Source organism: Lynx rufus, unplaced genomic scaffold, assembly GCF_022079265.1.
Source record: "Lynx rufus isolate CCGP_SWC_20201006 ecotype Redwood Valley unplaced genomic scaffold, mLynRuf1.p SCAF_6, whole genome shotgun sequence".
NCBI classification, from domain to species: domain Eukaryota; kingdom Metazoa; phylum Chordata; class Mammalia; order Carnivora; family Felidae; genus Lynx; species Lynx rufus.
In genome coordinates, this window is record NW_025814878.1 from 21190236 (window position 1) to 21204812 (window position 14577).

Here is a 14577-nt window from a genome sequence, read left to right on the forward strand (position 1 = left end):
AAATATCTCACTTCACTCCACCAGCTTGCATCGTTTCTGAGGAGAAGTTGGGCATAACTCTTCTCTTTGCTCCTCTCCAGGTAAGGTGTTTTCTTGCCCTGGCTTCTTTCAAGATTGTTTTTTAATCTTTGGTTTTCTGCAGTTTGCATATGGTATACCTAGGTGTAGTGTTTTTTGTTTTTGTTTTCCTTTTTTGGAATTATTCCCACTTGGTGTTCTCGAAGCTTCCTGGATCTGTGATTTGACAGTAATTTGTGGAAATTTGCGGTCATGATTTCTTCAACTATTTCTTCCGTGCCTTTCTCTTTTTCTTCTCTTTCTGGTATTCCTGTTATGTGTATAACACCTTTTATAGTTGTCTCTTGGTTCTTGGATATTCTGTTCTGTATTTTTTTCTCTCTTGGCCTGTTTTAGAAGTTTCTAGTAACATATCCTTAACATATCCTTAAGCTCTGAGGTTATTTCCTCAACTGTGTCTAGTCTACTAGTAAGCCCATGAAAAGCATTCTTCATTTCTGTTGCAGCGTTCTTTTTTTTTTTTTTTAATTTTTTTTTCAACGTTTTTTATTTATTTTGGGGACAGAGAGAGACAGAGCATGAACGGGGGAGAGGCAGAGAGAGGGAGACACAGAATCGGAAACAGGCTCCAGGCTCCGAGCCATCAGCCCAGAGCCCGACGCGGGGCTCGAACTCACGGACCGCGAGATCGTGACCTGGCTGAAGTCGGACGCTTAACCGACTGCGCCACCCAGGCGCCCCTGTTGCAGCGTTCTTGAACTCTAACATTTGAGTTCTTTCTTACAATTCCTGTCTCTCCATTGACATTACCTTTCTGTTCCTGCATGTTGTCTGTGTTATCCTTTAGAGCCTTTTGCATATTTTTCAGTGTTATTTTACATTTCTGTTCTGATAATTCTGGTATATCTGAGTCTGGTCCTGATCTGAGTTGCTCTGTCTCTTCAGACTGCATTTTTTTTTTCTTTTTGTAGTATGTCTTGTAATTTTTTTTTAATGTTTATTTTTGAGAGAGAGAGAGAAAAAAAAAGAGAGAGAGAGAGGGCATGAGCAGGGGAGGGGCAGAGAGAGAGGGAGACAGAATCTGAAGCAGGCTCCAGGCTCTGAGCTGTCAGCACAGAGCCCGATGAGGGACTCAACCTCATGAACTATGAGATCATGACCTGAGCCGAAGTCGGACACTCAACTGAGCCACCCAGGTGCCTCTGCCTTGTAATTTTTTGTCAAAAGGTGGACTTGATGTGCTGGGTAAAAGGAGCTGCAGTAAATAGGTCTTTAATAATGTGGTGGTTAGGGCAAGGAGGAGGAGGAGGGAGACGGAAGAGTCTCTAGTCCTATGATTAGATCTCAGCCTTTAAAGAATCTTTTTTTAATGTTTATTTACCTTTGAGAGGGACAGAGTACGAGCAGGGGAGGGACAGAGAGAAAGGAAGACAGAGAATCTGAATCAGGCTCCAGGTTCTGAGCTGTCATCACAGAGCCCAACGTGGGGCTCAAACCATGAACCCCGAGATCATGGCCTGAGCTGCTTAACTGACTGAGCCATCCAGGTGCCCCTAGGTCTCAGCCTTTTTTAGTGAGCCTGCTTCACTGGGCTGTGAACTTCACAAGTGCCTCTCCCTTTTCCTTCACTCCCTTGAGTAGAACAAGATGGCCAGAAGGGCTGCAGTTGGGTATTTTCCTTCCCTGGTGTAAGGCTCCAACAGGTGGGGCTGGGAATTTCCCTTTCCCCGGGTTAACTAGGCTCTCATGAAGCCCAGCCAATTAAGCCGGGGTAAAAGGGCCTCAGCCTTCGTCTGAGGGGAGCATTTGTGAAGAACGGAGCGCTCCGGCTATTTCAAAATGGTTCCCTTCCCTTCTCCCCCTCCCAGAAGCAGGAGGGGATTGTCCTCAGACCTTCACTGCGAGAACCGGGCAAGGCTCCTAGAGGCAAACTCACGAAGTGTGGGGGCCCCCTCTGGAGTTTGTGATTCTTAGATTTAATCACCCTGAGCCTCCAGCCATCTGTCCATCACAGTTCAGGTCTCCCTACACCCACACCGGTTCCTGAGGAGATTTTTGCTCACGGATTTCCGCTCCTGTAAGTGGTGATTTTCTGTTTCTGCCTGTTTCTCTCACTTTGGGGGCAGTGGTTTGTCCTGTGACCTTAGTTCTCTGACGGATCCAAGAAGTGTGGGTTCTTCAGCTCAGCTTTTCCTTGCGGTTGGGATGGAGTGTTGGCTTCCGGGCTCTTGACGTGCCAGACCCTAGACTCCTTTCCTTTTTATAAAATGATGCCTTGCCAATATTTTCTGGGCTGGTGCAGAATCTGGTGAAAATGGCCACATTCCGGTCACTGTTTACCTTTTCTGGCCACACTTACTTCTTCCCCCAAATAGTTCTTGGTTGTCAACAATCGGTTTTTTCCTTTGTGGATTCTCTTCAGCTCCACTCTGTCTGTGGGGACAGCCCCACCGGTGTTTTCCAGGCGGGTCAACATTTAAGCAAGGACGGACTGTTTACCCTGTTGTCTTTCATAGTCTGCTTGCAAAGCCTGCTTCGTGAATTGAATTGGCTACAGCTGCATTAGGCTGATGGCCTCCAGAGGGTACAGAAAAGGTTGGGTCCTAAGTGATGGCTCAGAGCTAGATTCACAGACCTAGTTTTCTCTCAGCCTGTAACCTTACATCCATCCACATTGAAGCTCACCTGTATTTTGTCGCCTACTCACATTACTTCATCGCTTTCAGCCTTTTTTTTTTTTTTTTTAAACATTTATTTTTCAGACAGAGAGAGACAGAGCATGAACGGGGGAGGGTCAGAGAGAGAGGGAGACACAGAATCTGAAACAGGCTCCAGGCTCTGAGCTGTCAGCACAGAGCCCGACGCGGGGCTCCAACTCACAGACCGCGAGATCGTGACCTGAGCCGAAGTCGGCTGCTTAACCGACTGAGCCACCCAGGCGCCCCTCAGCCTTGCTTTTATATCAGCATCACCGGCTCTGTTTCAGTTTAGTTGGTCTAGGTAGGTGCTGGTATTGGCATTGCTAAAAGTTCAAGTAATCCTACCATGCAACCAGGGTTGAAATCCATTGGTCTCTCGCAGGGGTCAGCATGCTGTTTCTTTAAAGGACCAGATAGTAAATATTTTAGGCTTTGAAGGGCATTATAGTCTCTGTTGCAATCACTCTAGTCTGACGTAGCAGCCACAGGCAAGTGGCAATAGCTTGTGTTCCAATAATTGTATTTCTAGACACCAAAATTTGAACTCATATAATGTCATGTGTCACAAAATCCTTCTTCTTTTGCTGTTTTTTTTTCAACTGTTTAAAAATGTTGGGGTGCCTGGGTGGCTCAGTCAGTTAGGCGTTTGACTTGGGCTCAGGTCATGATCTCGCAGCTTGTGAGTTGGAAACCAGCATCGGGCTCTGTGCCGACAGCCCAGAGCCTGGAGCCTCCTTTGGATTCTGGGTCTCCCTCTCTCTCTGCCCCTTCCCTGTTCGTGCTGTCTCTGTCTCTGTCTCTGTCTCTCTCTCTCTCTCTCTCTCCCTCCCTCAAAAATAAATAAACATTAAAAAATTAAAAAAGAATAAAAATGTAAAAACCATTCTTGTCTCCAAGACATACGGTAACAGGTTGCAAGCAGGATGTGGCTTATGGGCTGTAGTTAGGCAACCTCTGGTTAATAGTTTATTGCTTCAATTTGGTTCCATAAGAGAAAATCTTTCTTTCTCAGATCACTGATCACGTTGTAAGGGAATCCTATCATTGACTACTTCTTTTAAATAGGTCTTATCAGGACCTTTTGAAACATGGCCATACATTTCCTTAATAGCCTTAGAAATTGGAGCAGTTCGGATGTTTTTGTCTACCAGTACCAACCTGGTCTAAATGACTTAAAAGAGTAGGAAAGACATTCTCTCATTAAAATATAGACCATTGAAAGGCTAATTCAGCTCCTCTACAATGTCATCAACCCTTCTTTCTACTCTACTATCCTCAGTACCAGTCATGGCTGGTATCTTGCCTCATGGTTACAGGATGGCCATCATAGCTCCAGCCATCACATGCAGACACATCAACACCCAGGAAAGAGGCCGAGTGTTTCCTTCCCTGTATTATTATTTTTTTTTTTTTAAGAGGAGGCAACCTTTTCTAGAACAGCCCCCCCCCCCCTGCGTAGATCTCCCCTTATGTCCTAAAGACCAAATCAGTCCCTGGTAGAGGAACTGAGATCACCGTGGAAAAAAAAAAAAATCTGAAGAAGGCTGTCTCCTGGGCTTCTCTTTTCCATTTGTTTTATTTACTTCCCTTAAAGACCATCAGGGCATCGTGCAGTATAATTTTCCTGAGAGAAATTTTATTGATCTTCACTCAAATCGCTTATATTTTACATCAGTCCTCAGAGATGCTATTATAATTTCCATCAGATTATATTTAGAAAGAAATGTATCCTGTTCGGGTTTCCTTTGTTATCCTCCTAAAACCACACCACATTGCATATATAGCACCAAAATGTTCACGTAAAAAAAAGTAAAAACAAAAAAAAAAATCATTTTGTTCATTTTTAACCACTGGAGTGTTGCCTGGCTTTTGTATTGTGAAAGCAACAAAAAATAGTGGTACCAAGAAAATTACCGTGTCAAATTAAGAGTTCTAGAATCATCGATGTCGCCCTCCTGTGACCTCCACCACCTCCACGGGTATTCTGATAAGCATCCCAAGTGGTACATGACCCACCTCTACCTCCCCATTTGAAAATCCTGGAGGGAGATTTATGTTCATTCCAAACTCAGCTGGGCTTCTCCTGTTGGGAGCCTTTGTGCCCAGCCAAGAGCACGACCCGAAATTCCACATTAGCAATTGTCCTAGAAAATCGGGTGCGCTAGCCCAGGGCACAGAGGCTTCTCACCCAAGCTCTTTTATGAGGTCTTTAACCCCAGACACGTTTCCTAACCTCCCCGCGTTCTAGTTTTGATATCTGTAAGGCAAGAGTTTGGACCATATGATTCACGAGGTCCCTGTTAGAGCTAATCTATGTCTTCTTACCATGGGACCCAAAATTTGGACCTTTACTTTCCAACGTTAAACCAATATCTACTCTCTTACTCTATTTGGGGAAGGCCGTATTGAGCCATAGTGTCCCTAAGATGATGTGTGAAAGCAGCAACTCTGTCCTGTCCTGCCACAGCGCTGACAACCACGACGTTCTAGTGTGAGACGTTCCCACACAACAGCCTCCTCCTTTTCCTGCGCTAGGAGACAGATCAGAACACAAGTAAGCAAGAGCTACACCGGGCAGGAGAGAATTCCAGAGAGCTTTATTATTATTGTCTTTTTTTTTTTTTCAACGTTTTTTTTTTTTTTTTAATTTATTTTTGGGACAGAGAGAGACAGAGCATGAACGGGGGAGGGGCAGAGAGAGAGGGAGACACAGAATTGGAAACAGGCTCCAGGCTCTGAGCCATCAGCCCAGAGCCCGACGCGGGGCTCGAACTCCCGGACCGCGAGATCGTGGCCTGGCTGAAGTCGGACGCTTAACCGACTGCGCCACCCAGGCGCCCCTATTATTGTCTTTTTTAACTAAAGTGTTTGCAAATGTCTCCACTTTCATTCTTAATACTGAAACCTACCTTACCATTGTTTACACAATTGGCCCCTGCAGTTCTAGAGAGGTTTTCCTTCTAGAACTCACTAGTGAGACCATAAAACCCTGAAAAACGTGTGTAGGCAGACACATTTTATTTGGTGGCAAAAGCAGGCTCCTGCGGCTGATCGATGTTTTTCTTTTCCTTCAGACCTACTTCCTAGGCTGACTAATAATCCTAGTTTTTTCTCAACTCCTGTAGCACTTTCCTGTTTTTCTCAGGGCTGTTACATGTTTAGGAGAAATTTTCCCTACGGAGCGTGACAATAGCTAACCAGATTGACATTTGTCAGGTTTCACCCCCGGCCTGAAGCGCCTGATTCATGCTGGAGCCTGCCAGGCAAGTGCAGGAAAGGTCTGGAACCCCCCTACCGCTCCCTTCCCCGGGGAGTGGCAGGGTGGGGGGCGCTGTCTGTTAGCTTGAAATAGTTCCCGAGAGCAGTTTATAGTTGCTCCTCCGGGCCAGGTGACCCCTCCTGACGCCGCAGGCCTGCATCCAGAGTCCCTGCCCCAGGGCGGGTCCTGGTGGCCTCTTCGTAGGAGGGTGGTGAGCACGTAGGAGGGTGGACGAGGGCCGCCTCCCGGGGCAGCGGGGAGTAAGGGAAGCCAGGCTCGCCGCTCCAGGGGAGGCCGGGCCGCAAGTCCGTGACCTCTCCCGCCGAGGGGGGGTGCTCTGGGAGGTCGATGCTGAACACCTGCCCCCGGGGCCTAGCGGCCTTGCAGTGGCGGTACAGGAACAGCAGCAGAAAGGCCAGGAAGAGCAGGATGGTCGCTGGAAGAAGGATGCACAGGAAGGGCTCCACGTCGTCTTTCGCGGAACTTACCTTCTGGGTGCCCTGCAGTGAGGGAACAGAGCTGGGTTAGGAGGAGAGGAAAGGAGAGTCTCTTTCCTTTTTATTCTCAGCATCATTCCCACTCTGAGAATCACTGTCGTCATTTCTTTATGCCAATGTGCTGGAGCCCGCAGGAAATAAAGCGAATTTGTATCATGAAGTAGGAATGCGGATGTCAAAAATACACGTTGATGGTATCCTCCGCGATTTCATATTACAGTAGGAGAGTAGGTTTTAGTCGGTAGGTCCACCCCTCATTCTTTGAATGGCTACTCTTAACTATTTATGCACTTACTTAATTTAGAACTAGCCCAACGATGTTGTATTGCCGCACAAAGGACCATATGGAACTTAAATCCTTTAATGCTGGCCTGAATTCTGGCATCGTTATGTGTTCATGTCACGAATAAAGAATATTTGAGGGGGTGGCTGGCTGGCTGTCTCAGGCCTTTACGCATCTGACTTCAGCTCAGGTCATGATCTGGTGGTTCCAGTGTTCGAACCCCACGTGGGGCTCTGTGCCTGGAGCCTGCTTGGAATTCTGTGTCTCCCTCTTTCTCTGCCCCTTCCTCTGCTCACGCTCTCTCTCTCTCACTCTCTCTCTCTCAAAAGTAAATAAAAAAAAAAAACATTAAAAAAGAGTATTTGAAATCTGAGTTAATAGCTAATGTTTATGATGCATGAGATTTTAAAATTCCTTCCATTTGTTTTTGCGATATTTGTAGCATCGATATGGAAACTTTGAATTCTTTAAAGAAAAAATTGTATCCTATCGTAGCCTAAAATTTCTCTAAGTGACTGTGTAGCAACTAATTTGCAGCCAAATTCCTGCCACGTGCTGAAATGCATGCAACATGCTGGTTTATATCTGTTCAAAGGGGAAAAAAGCCTGAATTGAGCAATTAAGTCTAATGAATCTTATAATCCTATAGAAAACAAACAACCTCCCCACCCCCTAAATACCCTACCTACTCTAGGATGTTATTAAGCTAGACATGAGAGGATTTCTGCAGTGTCTGTATGTTGAGATAGCAGTTATTTGTGAGCTCTGTCTGGTATAAACACTAATTGTCTGGTTATTTTCTTAGAGTAAAATCTTTGAAGTGTAAGCATATTTGGTGCTTTGCTATTATGATAGTAATCCTCTGCAGGGCTTCCCGTCTCACAGCCAAACTTCAGTGGAAACATGAAATTAAATATTCTTGAAAGTTCACTGGTTAAAAAAAAATTGCAGATAAATTCTTAAGCAACCTAGAAGGTATTGATTTTACACTATTAGCTCACAAGGTAATGATGGTTCTCGAGGGAGTAAATAAGAGCCATGAAATGATGCTTCAACAGCAAGGTACAAAAGCAATATAAAAAATACTGTTCCAAATTGCATACACACTGCTTTCAATAAAGCTGCTAAGAAATAGTGAGGTATTAAAAAAAAAACAACAATAAAACCTCTCTGTTATATAACTCATACAGCACCAAAAGTAATGTTTGTATCCACTATTACAGAAGAAAAAAAATTAAAGCCTTATATTGTGTTTCAAACAAACAAGCAAAATACTAAACTCTTTATCTTCTTATTTAAAACAAATTATAATGTCCGTTAGCATGATGGATGGTTCTCTATCCTCTTTCTTTCTTTCTTTCTTTCTTTCTTTCTTTCTTTCTATGTTTGTTTATTTTTGAGAGAGAGAGAATATGAGCGGGGAAGGGGCAGAGAGAGAAGGAGACACAGAATCCGAAGCAAGCTCCAGGCTCTGAGCTTTTAGCACAGAGCCTGACGTGGGGCTCAAACTCAGGAACCACGAGATCATGACCTGAGCTGAAGTCAATGCTTAACTGACTGAGCCACCCAGGTGCCCCTCCCGGCCCTCACTTTCGATCTGCAGGTGTCTTTATGTCTAAAATGAGTCTCTTGTAGGTCACATATAAATGAATCTTGTGTTTTTATCCATTCTGATACCCCATGTCTTTTGATGATAATAAAACTATGAGAGTTGAGGGTCTTTCCTTGATTTTGATTTTGATTTTATTTTGCTGACCATGACCTCTTAAGACACTGGCTCATCCAGTGTTGTATAACCTTTTTTGTATCCTAAAGAATTTACAATTATGTGTGGTATTTTGGTACAAAATTAGATAGTTTATTTAATATTTATATTGCCACATAGTTTGTTCTTGGTAAGATGTAAGTTCAGGTATTTTAGCTTAAAGTGCATAAAAATTAAAAGTTTTGTTTTTGGTTTTGTTTTGGAGTGTGATAGCCCTGGCTTTGAACTCTAGTAGGACTTTCTAACACCTGAGTGACCTTGGACCATTTATTTGTTCCCTATGGGTCTGGGTTTCCTTCTCTGTGAAGTGGAAATAGTAACATCTTTTTTGGATGGTTGGCATGAGAATTTAATGAATCAATGTGTGTAAAGCACTTGGTGAATAATAAATATTTATTTATATCTCAGGGACTCACATGGTCAAATTTACTAGAAAATAAAATACTAAAGATAAACAGAAGTCTAGAAATGTATTGCTAAGGTTAGAAAATATAGTGAACATTAAAAAACCTAGCATTACTATGTTTATATTATAATGACTGTATTTTTTCAGAAAAAAATATTTTAGTAATATATTTCATGTATGTGATTGTTATTTCTTTTTTTTTTTTTAATTTTTTTTTTCAACGTTTATTCATTTTTGGGACAGAGAGAGACAGAGCATGAACGGGGGAGGGGCAGAGAGAGAGGGAGACACAGAATCAGAAACAGGCTCCAGGCTCTGAGCCATCAGCCCAGAGCCTGACGCGGGGCTCGAACTCCCGGACTGCGAGATCGTGACCTGGCTGAAGTCGGACGCTTAACCGACTGCGCCACCCAGGCGCCCCGATGATTGTTATATTTCTAAATTATGGGTTCTTTCTGTTTTCTTACGCATAATCTAATTTATCAAAACTACTAACTTAAAATCTGTTGTGATATAATACGACTTTAATTACAAAAGCTATAAGAATAGATGAACTCATAAATATAAATTTACTACCACAAGTAAAAAACAAGTTGGAGTCAAAAGCAATTTAACTATGTTGAGATTTTTTTTCTCTAGACGAATCAATAAAAATGTTAAAACTGTTATCACTTTTGGTGCTTAAAACAATTACTCTTCAACCTTGATAAACTTGGACTGTTTTTGCATAACTCAATTTTCTTCATTCTCCATCAATTATATGAATGATAATAGTTTCTAAACAGGTGGGGCCATCAAATTTTAAATACTCTATTACACTCTCTAAGTTCAATATGCATAGAATATAAAGATACTTAATGTTCTATTTAAAACGTTTTGTGTGATAGACACTATTGTTTACAACTATGCCATTTATGGTATTTTCAATACTCATTGCATTTTTTTACAATTAGTTTGCAATTAGTTGCAGAATTTTGGAAAGGGAAAGGACATAGTCCCTTCCTGTAATCAGTGCTTCCACTGGTTGAGTCAAATGTATCCAAATATAAAGTGGCACTAAAAGATTTATCTAAGATGGCAAATTAGGACAATTTCTTGACATAAAGAACTCCTTTTCTAGCTAAGAGAAGCACAGAGATACGGAACAAATTTATGATATCCTTAATTTTCTCTTTCACTAATTGTTGATGTATTGGTTCAAATTGTTTTGGATTTTTTTTTTTAATGCAAAAAGGGTGCCTACTTTAAAACAATTTTTTAAAAATGTTTATTCATTTCTGACAGAGAGGGAGAGAGAGAGAGTGTGAGAGGGGGAGGGGCAGAGAGAGAGGGAGACACAGAATCCCAAGCAGGTTCCAGGCTCCGAGCTGTCAGCACGGAGCCCAACACAGGGCTCAAAGTCAGGGACCCTTGAGCTCATGACCTGAGCCAAAGTCAGACGCTTTACTGACTGAGCCTCCCAGGCGCCCCATGGATGTCTGCTTTTTCAGTCAAATGTTCTAGTTTGGTAACTTCCCTCAAAGTTGTTTCTTTGAATATTTCTCTGACGTGTCTATTGATGCAAGAATTTTGTTATTCAGGGAACGTCTCTAAAAATATTCAGTCAAAAGTGTAACTGTTGAAGGATATACAATCATAATTATATATGCAATTATAAATGTAAAATGTAAATATAAATATATACTTGAGTATATATAAAATACATCTAAAATTTCTTTCTGGAAGAGGTAGTTTGGGAGGACTTAGACACCAGTCTCCTCAGCTGATGTTCCAGACGAGAAGAAAATAGGTTGGTTTCCCTCTTTTGTTTTGGGGACCACAGTATCCCTTGTTTCCCTCCTGATGATAAAATTAATTGAGTCCTTAGGTTTCTACAAATATTTTTCCCTAGTGCTGCCTCAGGTTGAGGCTTCTTTGGTGACTTCCCAGGCAAAGCCAAGCCACTGGTGTTTCTTAGAGACAAAAGCCTGCCTGACCCCCCCTGCTGCCCTCCCAGAGGTAAGATCCATGGCTTCTTCCAACACTGTCCCCTCCTGACACTGCCACAGAGCCGCAGGGGGGCCTCTTGTTTCCTGTGTAAAGAACAAAGTCCTAAAACCAAGGTCCACAACTCTGTCATCCCCTCTCCTGCCCTCAGGTTATTTCTGGGAGAAGTCTGACCCATCACGTGTTCTTGGAACATCTCTGTGGCAAGTTTCACTTGAATTCATCATTGTCAAAAGACGGGCAACTTTCACGTTACTTCCCCAGACCGTGCCAGTCCATGAAGTCAGCTTTCTGTCATCCCCAGGGAGTAAAATGCGGCCACTAAGTTTTAAGATCCTACGGATACAGGCATTGTTGGCTTTAAAACTGACCAAGATCCTTTGGGGGGAAGAAAAGGCTTAAGTCATGGGTACAGACCTGCAGCTGGGTTTCCAGGAGAGGTAGGCTTGATTCGCTAGTTAACCACTCATGTGTCCCCCTGCCAGCGTGTCCATACTTCCTCCAGCTGCTGGCCATCAGTCCCCGCAGGTTTGCATCCGACTGATGCACCGGCCACCCTTCTACCTCGCTGCCCAGATTTCAACAATACTGCCTGCGCGCGGCCTCCATCCAGCTTGGATGTGCTCGGCTGATGGCTGTTGGTAAATTCGTTCTTGGACGAGTGGCAACCAGGAGGAGAAACCAATCAGAGAGACCTCCCAGGACTGACTGTATTTAAATTCAGTGCCTCCGCATTTGTTTCCGTGGCCTTTCTCACGGTAAGGATTGGCATCAGATGTCAGACGTGAAATAGATTTTGGACAGAGGACGTCTCTGCATTAGCATTGTTACAGTAAAACTACCCAAGCGGAATTTCCTTTAATTATTTCCGTGTTCTATGACACAGAGAGAAGGGGTATTCGGTAGAGAAGCAGGACTCCTTTATAACATTTTAGTGAATTATTTAGATGAAGGATGTTAATGACAAAGTTGTACAGAAGCCAGACACACAATAGCTCAGATTGTTTGGAAGAAATATTTTCTGGTTTCAGTTAAAAAAAAATTACCGATACTTAAATAGTATTTCTTTTGATTATCTTGGGAACTTTATAAAATTATACCAAGCTTAAAATAAAAAAAAACTTTCAATTTGAACATTCACGGAGGTAACCTTGGGATGTTTAATTCTATGTGTTTATGGAGAATTGAATGCTTAAGACGTGGTGGTTGGATTCTCTTTCTTTTAGCAGAGTAAACGTCAGTTTCAAATATTTATTCAAAATACTGCAATTCAGTATTGCAACTACCCACATCCTGACCTAAGCATCATTTCCATCCAAGCAACTGTCATGATGCTGAAATAGTATCTCTTTTTTAAAAAGTTTATTTATTTATTTTGAGAGTGTGTGTGCACACGCGCACACACACACACACACACACGCACGCACACACACGCACGAGCAGGGGAGGAGCAGAGAAAGAGAGAGAGAATCCCAAGCAGGCTCCATGCTGTTAATGCAGAGCCCAACTAGGGGCTTGAACCCATGAACCCTGAGATCATAACTTGAGCCGAAACCAAGAGTTGGACACTTAACTGACTGAGCCACCCAGGCGTCCCTGAAATAGTATTTCTTAACTACGATTACTATTTTTTTCTTAAAAATTTTTTGTTAATGTTTATCTATTTTTGAGAGAGAGAGAAAGAGCCCATGCGTGGGAGGGGCAGAGGGAGAGAGAGAGAGAGAGAGACTGACTAACTCCAAAGCAACTCCGCTCCGACAGAGGAGGGCCGGGTGCGGGGCTCCAACCCACGAACCACTAGATCATGACCTTAGATGAAGTCGGATACTTAACCAACTGAGCCACCAGGTGCCCTATTGTTTTTTGTTAATTAGGATTCTCCAACATTGGCTCATGGTGGCCTATGAATAGGTTTCTGGGGTGAGGTGGTAAACTCAATACAGTTTTATTATTTTTTTTTTTATTTTTTTTTTTAAATAAACATTTTATTTATTTTTTATTTTTTTCAACGTTTATTTTATTTTTGGGACAGAGAGAGACAGAGCATGAACGGGGGAGGGGCAGAGAGAGAGGGAGACACAGAATCGGAAACAGGCTCCAGGCTCTGAGCCGTCAGCCCAGAGCCTGACGCGGGGCTCGAACTCCCGGACCGCGAGACCGTGACCTGGCTGAAGTCAGCCGGTTAACCGACTGCGCCACCCAGGCGCCCCTCAATACAGTTTTAGATAGATCCAATTTTCTTAGGAGGAGCCCTAGTTTTCCTTACTCTTCCAAAGACCGCTGCCCTCCCTGATGAAGTCTGGCTCTTTGCCAAACTTACTTGTGGTAAAAGTTTTCACGAAGTTTCCCAGGGCCCAGATCAGTATCTTAGTGTGGAACTCCTTTGTCACTTCATCCTTTTATTTCTTCTCATGGAGTAAGTTGATTTTGTGCTCTTAGTTACATAATTGCCTTGTTCAGCTGATGCATTCCTATTTGCAGCCAATCCTGCATCCCCACGCTGTTAAATCCAGAACACCTGACCTGTTTATTTATTATTTGCTATTTTGCGTGTCTGTGGCTTTGCCAGGACTATGTCCTCAACTCCTTTTCTACCTTATTACATAAATACTTTCACTTCTGGAGAAGCAAAGTGGAAATCTGGATCAAAAACATTACGTATGCATCTGAAATGTTGACCTTCCTCCGGCATTGAATGAATCCGATAGAGATTCCTGCTTTTATGGATACATTTTTGGGGACCAAGAGAAACAAATCACACAAGTAAAATGTATATATCAGAAGGTGATAAATGCTCTGGAGGAAAAGAAGAGGAGCAAAGTAAATGTGGAAGGAGGGGGGCTTTTAAAAGGGGAAATCAACTAGGACCTCAGGGCAAGTGATATTTGCACAGAAAGCTGAAGGATGCAAGGGATTCAGCCATGAAGTTATCAGAAAAGCATTACAGACCAAGGGAATAGCCAGTGCAAAGGTCCTGAGGCAGATACATGCCTGGTAAGTTCTCAGAATGACTAGAAGTTCAGGGTGGCTGGAGCTAGGAAAAAAGCAGGAGACCAGGAGAGAGAGAGAGAGAGAGAGAGAGAGAGAGAGAGAGAATATGTGGGAGGTGTTAGGACAGCATAGAGTGTAGAATTTATAGAGCATTGTAAGAATTTTGACTTTTACTCTAAGAAAAATGGAGAGGTCATGTAGCATTTTGAGCAGAGGAGTGACAAGATCTGACTTCTATTTTAAAAGGATAACTCAGGCTCATCTGTGTTTGAAATAGGTGTAGGAATTAGGAGAAAAGCAGGGAGGCCAGCTAGGGGCTCTTGTAATAATCCAGGGAAGAAATACTGGACCAGAGTAGTAGCAGTGGAGGTGATGACGTTCTAGATAGATTTTTAGGAATAGACCCAACAAGATTTCTGAAAGAACTGAAAGTGATGCAAAATGGGGGAAAAGAAACCAAGGAGCATTCTGTTTTAGGCTCGAGCAACAGGAAGCATGACCGCTGGATGGGGCAGGTTGTTTGGTTTTGGTTTTACACGAGAGGAATAAAGATTCAGAATTGAGTTTGGACATGCTAAGTTTGCAATGTGTGGGAATTTGGGTATTTGAATTTGAATTCAGGATTGAGGACTAGACCACAGACAATAGTTGGAACCCATTGTCAGGGAGTTGG

General features: G+C 43.0%; 1 protein-coding gene across 1 annotated transcript in view; it reads right to left on the reverse strand.

Annotated features, from left to right (window-relative positions):
• Positions 1-6083: 6083 nt before the first annotated feature.
• The window catches only part of SMIM28 (small integral membrane protein 28), a 45667-nt gene continuing 37173 nt past the window's right edge, over positions 6084-14577 (reverse strand). Inside the window, exons 2-3 of the mRNA XM_047102993.1 lie at positions 11331-11481; positions 6084-6476 (exon numbers count right to left, since the gene is read on the reverse strand). Coding sequence (XP_046958949.1) covers positions 6084-6476; positions 11331-11481 — 544 coding nt within the window. The remainder of the gene's footprint in view (positions 6477-11330; positions 11482-14577) is intronic.